The sequence below is a fragment of the Colobus angolensis genome, unplaced genomic scaffold (assembly GCF_000951035.1).
Source record: "Colobus angolensis palliatus isolate OR3802 unplaced genomic scaffold, Cang.pa_1.0 Scaffold22, whole genome shotgun sequence".
NCBI classification, from domain to species: domain Eukaryota; kingdom Metazoa; phylum Chordata; class Mammalia; order Primates; family Cercopithecidae; genus Colobus; species Colobus angolensis.
The window spans coordinates 3,183,396-3,194,786 of NW_012115377.1; the positions used below are offsets into that span (position 1 = coordinate 3,183,396).

At 55.1% G+C, this 11,391-nt stretch overlaps 1 protein-coding gene and 1 pseudogene across 2 annotated transcripts in view; both read right to left on the reverse strand.

Annotated features, from left to right (window-relative positions):
• Positions 1 to 8,877: 8,877 nt before the first annotated feature.
• Positions 8,878 to 11,391, reverse strand: part of LOC105512870 (alpha-(1,3)-fucosyltransferase 5) — a 34,100-nt gene continuing 31,586 nt past the window's right edge. For both annotated transcript variants that reach the window (XM_011943507.1, XM_011943508.1), the window contains exon 4: positions 8,878 to 10,023. In XM_011943507.1, the coding sequence (XP_011798897.1) occupies positions 8,887 to 10,011 (1,125 nt within the window). In that variant the 5' untranslated portion in view covers positions 10,012 to 10,023 and the 3' untranslated portion in view covers positions 8,878 to 8,886. The remainder of the gene's footprint in view (positions 10,024 to 11,391) is intronic.
• The window catches only part of LOC105512948, a 23,812-nt pseudogene continuing 22,435 nt past the window's right edge, over positions 10,015 to 11,391 (reverse strand).

Below are 11,391 nucleotides of genomic sequence, written 5' to 3' on the forward strand. Positions count from 1 at the left end.
AAAGATAGCCAGTTCCTGCCTTACCTGGTGACATTCCACCATTGTGATTTGTTTCTGCCCCACCCTTACTGATCAGTTGACTTCGTGACATTTCTTCTCCTGGACAATGAGTCTCATAATCTCCCCACCCAGCACCCTGTGATCCCCGCCCCTGCCCACAAGAGATAACCTCCGTTAACTGTAACTTTCCACTACCTACTCAAATCCGGCCGGGCACGGCGGCTCATGCCTGTAATCCCAGCACTTTGGGAGACCAAGGCGGGCAGATCATGAGATCAGGAGATTGAGACCAGCCTGGCCAACAGGGTGAAACCCCATCTCTACTAAAATACAAAACAAATTAGCCAGGTGTGGTGGCGGGCACCTGTAGTCCCAAGCTACTTGGTTGAGTAGGGAAATAGCTGAGTCAGGGAAATAGCTTGAACCCAGGAGGCAGAGGTTGGTTGCAGTGAGCTGAGATCACACCACTGCACTCTAGTCTGGCGACAGAGCAAGACTCCGTCTAAAAAAAAAAAAGAGTAGGCCGGGTGCGGTAGTTCACGCCTGTAATCCCAGCACTTTGAGAGGCCAAGGTGGGCAGATCACGAGGTCAGGAGATAGAGACCATCCTGGCTAACATGGTGAAACCCTATCTCTACTAAAAATACAAAAATTGGCCGGGCGCGGTGGCTCAAGCCTGTAATCCCAGCACTTTGGGAGGCCAAGACGGGCGGATCACGAGGTCAGGAGATCGAGACCATCCTGGCTAACATGGTGAAACCCTATCTCTACTAAAAATACAAAAATTGGCCGGGCGCGGTGGCTCAAGCCTGTAATCCCAGCACTTTGGGAGGCCAAGACGGGTGGATCACAAGGTCAGGAGATTAAAGACCATCCTGGCAAACATGGTGAAACCCCGTCTCTACTAAAAAATACAAAAAAACTAGCCAGGCGAGGTGGCGGGCGCCTGTAGTCCCAGCTACTCGGGAGGCTGAGGCAGGAGAATGGCGTGAACCCGGGAGGCGGAGCTTGCAGTGAGCTGAGATCCGGCCACTGCACTCCAGCCTGGGCGACAGAGCGAGACTCCGTCTCAAAAACAAACGGCCCCATTCCTATCTCCCTTTGCTGACTCCTTTTTTGGACTCAGCCCACCTGCACCCAGGTGATTAAAAAACTTTATTGCTCACACAAAGCCTGTTTGGTGGGCTCTTCACACGGATGCACGTGACACTTTGGGAGGCTGAGGTGGGTGGATCGCCTGAGGTCAGGAGTTCAAGACCAGCCTGGCCAACATGGCGAAACCCTGTCTCTCCTAAAAATACACAAATTAGCCGTGTGTCGTGGTGGGTGCCTGTAATCCCAGCTGCTCAGGAGGCTGAGGCAAGAGAATCACTTGAATCCAAGAGGAGGAGGTTGCAGTGAGCCTAGATCATGCCACTGCACTCCAGCCGGGGTGACAGAGGGAGATGCTGTATCAGAAAAATAATCTGTGCAAAGCAGTGGTTCAGGCGCATTGGAGGAGCTGAAGGAAACTCTAGGCTGGGTCTTCACAAGCGGAAGATGAGACAATGCTGCTTCTGGGGCTGAGCCACATCCAGCCATGGTCAGCGGTGGCATGTTTAGCACCAGGGTGACAGGAAGCTGTGCAAAGCTTCAAGCAGTGGGGTTACCCTTTTGTTTTTTGACACAGAATCTCACTCTGTCGCCCAGGCTGGAAGTGCAATGGCATGACCACGACTCACTACAGACTCCACCTCCCAGGCTCAAGCGATCCTCCTGCCTCAGGCTCCTGAGTGGCTAGGGCTACAGCCATGTGCCACTGTGCCTTGCTAATTCGGTTTATTTTTTGTAGAGATGAGGTCTCGCTATGTTGCCCAGGCTGGTTTCAAACTCCTGAGCTCAAGCAATTTGCCTGCCTCAGCCTCCCAAAGCGCTGGGATTACAGGTGTGAGCCACTGCGCTCAGACATTTTTTCCTTTTTTTTTCTTTTGCAACAAAGTGTCACTGTCATCCAGCGTACAGTTCAGCGCAGCGACCATAGCTCATTGCAGTCTCCAACTCCTAGGCTCAAATGATCCTCCTGCCTTAGCCTCTCTGGTTGCTAGCAGTACAGGCGTGCACCACCACGTTAATTTTTAATTTTTTTTTTTTTTTTTTTGAGACAGAGTCTTGCTCTGTCTTCCAGGCTAGAGTACAGTAGTGCAATATTGGCTCCCCTGCCTCCTGGGTTCAAGCGATTCTCATGCCTCAGCCTCCTGAGTAGCTGGGATTACAGGCGTCCGCCACCATGCCTGGCTAGTTTTTGTATTTTTAGTAAAGACGGGGTTTCAGCATGTTGGCCAGGCTGGTCTCGAACTCCTGACCTCAGGTGATCCACCCGCCTCGGCCTCCCAAAGTGCCGGGATTACAGGCGTGAGCCACCTTGCCTGGGCTTTTTAATTGTTTTGTTCAGGTGAGAGGTCTTTCAGTGTTGCCCAGGCTGTTTTGAACTCCTAGCCTCAAGTGATCCTCCCATCTCGATTTCCCAAAGCCCTAGGATTACAAGTGTGAGCCACCGTGCCCGGCCAGGTTACCGTATTATAATGTGTGGTTTGAGACGCTGTATCAGGACATGCTGGGCACAGGCCATTGGGACAGAGCAGAGGAGAGCGGGGAGGAAAAGGAGGCTGTTCCAGGTGTCCTGGCAAGTGATGAGGGTCCTCTGCCCCAGAATGGTGGCTGAGGCTTCCTCTGGTGGCCTCACCAAGGTCCTCTGTATGCCTCAAAAGCACTGCCTTGGCCGGGCACGATGGCTCACGCCTGTAATCCCAGCACATTTTGGGAGGCCGAGGTGGGTGGATCATGAGGTCAGGAGTTTGAGACCAGCCTGGTCAATATGGCGAAACTCCGTCTCTACTTAAAAAAAAAATACAAACATTAGCCAGGCGCGGTGGCGGGCACCTGTAATCCCAGCTACTTGGGAGGCTAAAGCAGGAGACTCACGTGAGCCCGGGAGGCAGGGGTTGCAGTGAGCTGAGATAGCACCACCGCACTCTAGCCTGAGAGACAGAGCAAGACTCCGTCTCACAGAAACAAAACAAAACAAAATCAAAAGCACTCCCTTTCCCCACCCTCTCCTGTAAATCACAGGAGAGGTCCAGGGAGCCATATAAGCTTCCTGGAATGGAGAAGACAAATGATCTGGAAGGCTGTCCTTGAGGGAGGATGGCCTTTAACTCTGTCACTCCCAAACTGGGTGCAGAGACGACCGAGTCTATGGTCCAGCCTCCATGTACAATGTCTTCCCTGTTCTAGAAATCTTTTCCAGGAGGCTGCTTCACACTGCCTGGGGTTCCACCATCTCAGTGCCCAGCCGGGCCCATGCCAGTGAGGAGGATTGAGGGGACAGGGCTGGGCCAGGGACTGGCGTCTCCCAGGCAGACCATTTCCAGAAGGGGTGAACTAAGTCTGTTCTCGGCTCATGTCCTCGCTGGGGGCATTCTCTGTGACGGATTAAGACAACTCGTGGGGTTATTGGTCTTGGTGGCACAGGAAAGGGGTTTCAATCAGACTCTGAGACAGTTCTTGGATCTCACGCAAGAAACAATTCAGAGCTAGTCCCTAAGGTGAAAGCAAGTTTATTAGGAAGGTAAAGGAATAAAAGAACGGTTACTCCATAGACAGAGTAGCCCTGAGGACCACTGGTTGCCCATTTTTATGGTTATTTCTTTTTTCTTTTCTTTCTCTTTCTTTTTTTTTTTTTTGAGACAGAGTCTTGCTTTATCGCCCAGGCTGGAGTGCAGTGGTGTGATCTCAGTTCACTGCAACCTCCGCCTCCTGGGTTGAAGCGATTCTTGTGCCTCAGTCTCCTGAGTAGCTGGGATGACAGGCATGCGCCATCGCACCCGGCTAATTTTTGTATTTTTAGTAGAGATGGGGTTTCATCATGTTGGCCAGGCTGGTCTCGAACTCCTGACCTCAGGCATTCTGCCCATCTCAGCCTCCCACAGTGCTGGAATTACAGGCATGAGCCACCACTCCTGGCCTGAACCACGGTGCCTGGCTAGTTATTTCTTGGTTACATACTAAACAACGGGTGGATTATTCATGTCTCCCCTTTTTAGACCATCTAGGGTAACTTCCTGATGTTGCCATGGCATTTGTAAACTGTCCTGGTGCCAGTGGGAGTGTAGCAGTGAGGATGCCCTGACGTCACTCTCATCACCATCTTGGTTTTGGTGGGTTTTGACCGGCTTCTTTACTGCAACCTGTTTTATCCGCAAGGTCTTTATGACCTGTATCTTGTGCTGATCTCCTATGTCATCCTGTGACTTAGAATGACTTAACCACCTGGGAATGCAGCCCAGCAGGTCTCAGCCTCATTTTACCCAGCTCCTATTCAAGATGGAGTTGCTCTGGTTCACATGCCTCTGAGAGTGGGGCCCCAGCCAAGCCTGAATGGGCAGGGCTTCCGTCCCACACAGCCATCCTATGGATGTGAAGACTGAGGTCCTGAGAGAGGGCGTTCATTGCTGTGAGTCACTTGGAGTTTCAAATGTAGCAGGCTGTCTCCAGTTGGACAACTGTACTCTCTGCCCCCTGCCTCCTGCCTAGGTCCCATTCTTCAGGGCTCGGTGCAGACAGCTCCTCCCGGGAGCCTCCATAGATAGGGGCTCTCTTGCCCTTCCAGCCAGATCAATTCCTTCCACCGGCTCCTCCAACTGCCTCTGTCTCCCGCATCCTAGCTCAGGCCACACTGTGTCCCTTCCTTCCCCTCCTGGGCTGACAGCCTTGTGAGGACAGAAAACCTAGAAGAGCAAGAGATGAGGGAAGCTGGAGTGAGAAACCCAAGGGTAGGTCTCTAGTGGAGGGCCACAGGGCTCTGCCCATTCCACATTTGTGATCACCAGGTAATGGGAGGCTGGGCTGGCTGAGGCAATGGTGCTCCTGGGAGCCAAGTCCACGCTCTGGGCTGAGCTCCAGTCACACCTGAGGCCAGCTGCTGCTGAAACCCCAGTAGCAAGAAAGTAGAAGTTGATAAATGCTTTACTGGGTCATTAAGGAATCCTGGCCAATCTGGCCACACCTGCCCTTTGCTGCATGCCTTGTCCCTCCACAGGGACTGGAAATGAATGCCATGCTTTTTCTTTCTTTCCTGCTTTTTTTTTTTTTTTTTGAGATGGAGTCTCACACTGTCTCCCAGGCTGGAGTGCAGTGGCCCAATCTCGGCTCACTGCAATCTCTGCCTCTCGGGTTCAAGTGATCCTCCTGCCTCAGCCTCCCAAGGAGCTGGGACTATAGGCACATGCCATCATGTCTGGCTAATTTTTGTATTTTTAGTAGAGATGGAGTTTCTCCATGTTGGCCAGGCTGGTCTTGAACTCCTGACCTCAAGTGATCCACCCACTTCAGCCTTCCAAAGTGCTGGGATTACAGGTGTGAGCCACCGTGCCCGGCCACATGCTCCTTTTGACACAACATGGCAGAAGACTGATTCCTGGTGAGGTCACCCCACCCCACTCAAATGTGGTCATTACCGCACTGGCACTGTCACCCACGGAGCACCTGCCCTGTCCCCAAGATCTGCCCTGGCAGCTCACGGCCCACATCCGATTGGCCCTCACCGTGAATCCCTTCTTGTGTCCTTTGAACTGGTTCCCTCCTCCTGTAACATCCAACCCCAGTCCACCTTGTTCACATAGCCAGGAATCAGGAGGGCTGGAAGTGGGGTTTGGGATTGCAACCCAGGACCCTTGGCTATCAGATCCACAGCTGGACCAGTCTCCGACCACTGAGATCTGGAAGAGGAGCTGCAGCTCATTGCCAGAAACAGTGTGTGCTTATCCTGAAATTGCTGTGTGACCTGAGAGATTTCCTGGCCCTCTCTGAGCAGCGCTCACCAGGCTAGTGCCGGGTGGGATCTCCCTGCCAAAGAGCTGAGCCCAGAGCCCAGAGTGGGGGATCATGAGAACTTCCTCACTGGGGTCTCTGCCTTCATCGGACCCCCCAGTTCCTCCCTCAGCCTGGGCTGGGTGGGTGATAGAGCTGCCAGCCTGCTGGAAATTTCTCTTCCCTTGGGGCCCAGGGCTGGGAGCAAAGGGCAGCTGCCACTCAGGAGGGAGAAGGCCCCATGGGCTGGGCTGGGTGTGCCATGAACCACACGTGAGATCCAGGGCATACAGGGAGGCAATGGGGCTTTGGGGTGGTGCTGCGGTTCCACAGGGGGCAGGCCAGGGTCCCCTAGCATTGGCCAGGTGGCTGGGCCTCTGTCCTTGTGGGACCCAAGGAGGGTTTCCACGTCCCTCTAAGCCTCAGAGGAAATTCCAGAGGTAGAGAAAGAGAAGTTAAGAAAGGGAGATGTTGATTCTGACATCAGCTCAGGTAGAGGCGGCGACCACGGGGGCTCCAGGGGTGTCAGGGGACAGAGGAACCTGCTCCCACTCCAACTCCTTACCCCCAGGGGACTGATCCCACACCACCCTGTTAGGAAGCCCTGGCCTGGCCTCCCGAGGGCCCCATCCCTTCCTGGGACCCCTGGCTTGCAGCCAGGTGGTGGGGAGAGGGGCCCGGGTGTGTGGTGTGGGTGGCAGGTAAGTGATGGGCCCAGCAAGGCTGGCTCAGGCCCTGAGTCACCAGCGGGTTTGGCAGAGACTCTCCAGGCCCCCCACACCTTCCCCACTCTATGCCCCTCCACCCTCCCACCTGGGCCTGGGGGAGCCATCACAAGCACCTCTGCATGTCCACTGTGCAGATGGGGAAACTGGGGCTGAGAACACCTGGGAGTCACCACCACCCTCCACCACCAGGTCCCCCATGGCATTCTCCAGAGAGTGGCAATTTCCCCCAAGCCCAGAATGTTCCAGAATGTTCCGGAATGTTCCAGAAGTCTTCATTTACAGTCAGAAGACACTTGCAGACCCTAAGTGGTGGAGCAGGGCTCTATGGGGGACTTGCCTGACTTTGGAGTTCTTGACCTGAGATCTTCAGAAAACCCACTTTCACCTCTGACAGCTGTGTGGCCTTGGGTGAGTTCCTCAACTTCTCTGGGCATCAGCCACCTCCTCTGCAGAGCGGAGCCACTGCCGGCACCTTCTTCAGGAGGCTGAGGTCATGCTGATCCTCCCACCATCCCACAGGGTCTCTGCATACCCCCCTGCAGGGAGGAATGTTTGGCCTGGGTCCCTGGCCCTATGTGGGCCTCAGTTTCCCCTCCTGTAATACTTTTAAGAACCCCACCTCCCCCTGCTCATCCACAAGGCCACACACATGGTCACAGCCACTTGCAGACACAGCTTAAGAATCCCATATGTGGCCACACACAGCCCACTTCACCACACCCAAGGACACAGGTCCATGCAGATATAGCCTTGTGCGGTCACACAGACACACAGACATGCACACTCAGAGAGGGGCTCCTGCTCCGTCCAACACTCAAAGCCTCACTCCCAGGACCACACATTCTGTCTCACATTCGCAATCACCACCACCTACAAACACCCACATAGAGCCACAGACAGGCATCGCAACACATCCGCAGGCACTATCAGAGTCACACCAAGGTCACACCCACAGTGATGTGTTTGTGACACCCACCTGCTGACAGTCACACCGAGTGTCCCCCAGCCATGTGCACACCACTGCTGACGGTCACACACATTCCCCTTGCCCTCCTCCTTAGGGGATCCTGCCCTTCTCTGACCTGCCCTGCACACCTGGGGCAACACATCCAGCTCCCTTGGGCCCTGTGCCCTGGGCAGAGAGGGTCCCTTTATCCCAGCCCTGCCCATCTTCACTCCTGGAGAGCACGGGCCCCACTCCCCAGCCCTCAGAGCCTGCCTGTCCACTGTGCAAATGGGGAAGACTGAGGCTCAGGGAGCACCTGGGATTTACCACCACCTTCCACCACCAGGTCCCCCTTGGCATTCCATAGAGCAGCAATTTCCCCCAAGCTCGGAATGTTCCGGAATGTTCTGGAATGTTCCAGACGTCCTCATTTATAGTCAGAACCCATCTGCAGCCCCTAAGTGGTGGAGCAGGGCTCTATGCAGGGCTTGCCTGACTTGGGAGTTCTTGACCTGAGATCTTCAGAAAAAAGACTTTCACTTCTGGGTGGGTGCCAGAGCCCACCCCAGGGAGCCAGCTGGAGGAGAGGACCCCCGAGGGATCTGAACACTCCCCTCCTCAAGGGGCTTGACCTCCAGGGTCACAGAAAGTTCTAGAACAGGGTTTTCTGCCCCTGGACATTTGGAACCGTCATTGTTGGTTGTAGGGGCCCCGACTTGTGCATCGTAGAGGGTGTGGAGTAACCCTGGCCTCTACCCACGAGGTGACCTCATCCTCCACCCCGGGTTGTGACGACTGGAAATGTCTCCGGACATTGCCAAGTGCCCTTGGGGATGGAATCGCCCTGCATGAGAACCACTGTTCTAGAGTGAGGGGGACACAGGAGCTTTCCTTGAAGCATTCTCGTGTGAAAATGGTAACAGCATCATCTGTTTGCACCCCTCATGGGTGGTTAACAATGGCAATAAAACCACAAGCTAACCAGCCTGCACCATCGCCCCGGGGCAGGGTCTCAAGGGTACCAGTTCCCAGGGTGCCCTCCAGGGTGAAGTCCCCAGCAGGTGAGGCTCCTAACAGGTGACATTCAGTGTGGCAAGGTCTCTGGGATCAGGTCCCAGCAGGTAAAGTCCCCAACAGCCGAGATCCGCAGTAGGTGCAGCCTCCAGCAAGCGAGGTCCCCAGCAGGGTTGGCTCCTGGCAGTGGTAAAGCCCGGCATGTGAAGTCCCAGGTAAGTCACACGCCTGGCCACCAAAGACTCCAGCAGGCGAGGCCCCAGGCAGGTAAATCCCCAGACTAGTGAGACCCTAGGTAGGTGAGGCCCTGAGAAAGTGAGGTCCCAGCAGCCCAGGCCCCTCGCCGGCCTCTCAGGTGAACCAAGCCGCTATGCTGCGCACCGTCTGGTACCTGGATTCCTCCTGCAGTTTCCAGCAGGCCTTGCAGAAAGCCAGTGTCCAGCTGAAGGAGCGAGGCTGCAGCGTCTCCCGCCAGTGAAAGTAGCTCAGGTAGCGGGCATGGTCCTTGTCCAGCTCCTGCAGGTATCGGGCCAGGTCCTTGGGGCTCTGGAAGTCGTCCACGTGGATGAAGGCATCGGGTGGCAGGAACCTCTCATAGTTGCTTCTGCTGGGCCCCAGCACCACGGGCACGGCCCAGGCCTCCAGGGCGTTCTTCCACAGCTTCTCGGTGATGTAGTCAGGGTGCAAGGAGTTCTCGAAGGCCAAGTAGAACTTGTACCTGGACAGCGTCTCCATCATGGTCCCCCTGGGCAGGGGCTTGTGGGATTTCCCGTACACATCCACCTTGAGATGGGCCTGCAGGCTCTGGTAGTAGTGCACCCTGGCCGAGTCCGGCTTCCAGTTGGACACCGCCCAGGCCACCAGCTCGGTCTTGGCCGAGAGGTTGAGCGGTGGGTGGGCAGGCTGGCCGGACCACGGCTCCAGCCAGCCGTAGGGCGTGAAGATGTCGGAGTCGCTGCGGTAGGACATGGTGAGATTGAAGTATCCGTCCAGGGCTTGCAGGTGCCGGCAGTTGCTGGGAGACTCCATGCTTAACCAGATCCAGCGCTGCCCCTGCGGCCTGGTGGGGGGTGGGAGGTCGGCACTGGGGTCGTACATGACATCCCGGTGGTGCACGATGACCGCGTCTGCCTGTGGGTACACATCGGAGTCGGCAGTGATGTGGCAGTCGGCCGCGCCGGGCACCATCTCTGAGCAAAGGGGCAGAGCCATGGGTGTGTTAAAAGGCCACGTCCACAGCAGAATCAGGAGGGTGGGGCGGGCAGGGGTCGTCGTGCTGTCCTGGCAGCGGGACCCATTGGGAGCTCCAGTGACAGGTGCCACGGCCATGAGCCCTGGCCTAGGGGACCCAGTGGCATCGTCTCGGGACACACGCAGGTAGGAGAAGAAACACACAGCCACCAGCAGCTGAAACAGCAGCCCGGCCAGACAGTGGCGCCACAGCCATTGTGGCTTGGCTGGGCCCAGGGGATCCATGGGTCAGAGCAGCTAGGCAGAGAGGGGAGAGGAGTGAGGGTCATTAAGGACAATCACCCACTTCCTGGCCACGCGTCCTGAGAGAAGCTGTTATAATTTATGACACAGCTTGTCATAAATACCCCCAGTACCCCTGAGTTGAGGACTGAATTTATGACTCTGACAGGGAAGGGTACAATGGGATTAGGTTTTGCAGGTAACATAAGAGTTCTCCAGATAAGGTAGGAGTTGAGGGAAAGGGTGTCCCTTGGATGAGGAAGGAGCCAGTGCCAAAGCCTGGTGGGGTAAGACACCTGAGCAGTTTGCAGACAAAGAAAAGGAAGTGCTCAGGCTGCCAGTTTAAGCTTGATTTTCTATTCACTTGGTGTTTCAATCAACAAACACTCAAAGCTAACCCCCCTGGCCCTCAGACACCCTGTCCCTGCCCTGGGGGAGAGGCTGAGGCTGGGGGAGAGGTGGGGAGGATAGGAGGGAAAATGGGCAGGTGTGAAGAGTCGGGGAGGCAGGGACTGACCAGGTAGGGAGTGGGGGGAACCTGGGACCCCAGGGAGGAGTAGGCTTTCTGGGAAGACGTGGAACCCCGCTTGTCCTGGAGATGCCCAGCATGGAACTGGAGGGAGCCCAGGGACCCCAGCGTGTAGGCACTGGGTCTGGGAAGTCAGAGAAGAAAAACCTTCAAAGAGGCTAAGAGGGGAGACTGGAGGAAGAGGAGGGAACCTGAACCATGCTTTACAATGGGTGAGGTGAGGCTTGGACGCCAGGGTGGATTGTTTACAATTTTAAATGTACATCTAAAAACTGAACAGTATATTTACAAAAAAAATTATAGGCTGGGTGTGGGGGCTCACACCTATAATCCCGTCACTTTAGGAGGCCAAAGCGGGCGGATCACTTGAGGTCAGGAATTTGAGACCAGCTTGGCCAACGTGGCAAAACCCTGTCTCTACTAAAAAACACAAAAATTAGCTGGGTGTCGTGGTGGCGCCTGTAATCCCAGCTACTCAGGAGGCTGAGGCAGGAGAATCACTTGAAGTGAACGGAGCTCACACCACTGAACTCCAGTCTGGGTGACAGAATGATACTCTGTCTCAAATAGTAATAATAATAATAATAATAATAACAACAATAAATTTATATAACACAGGGTCTTCCTCTGTCACCCAGGATGGAGTGCAGTAGCATGATCTCAGCTCACTGAAGCCTCAACCTCCCAGGCTCAAACGATCCTCCCATCTTGGCCTCCAGAATAGCTGGGACTACCGGCAAGTGCCACCATGCCCAGTCATTTTTTTTTTTTGAGATGGAGTCTCACTCTGTTGCCCAGGCTGGAGTGCAGTAGCGCAATCTCGGCTCACTGCAACCTCCGCCTCCTGGGTTCAT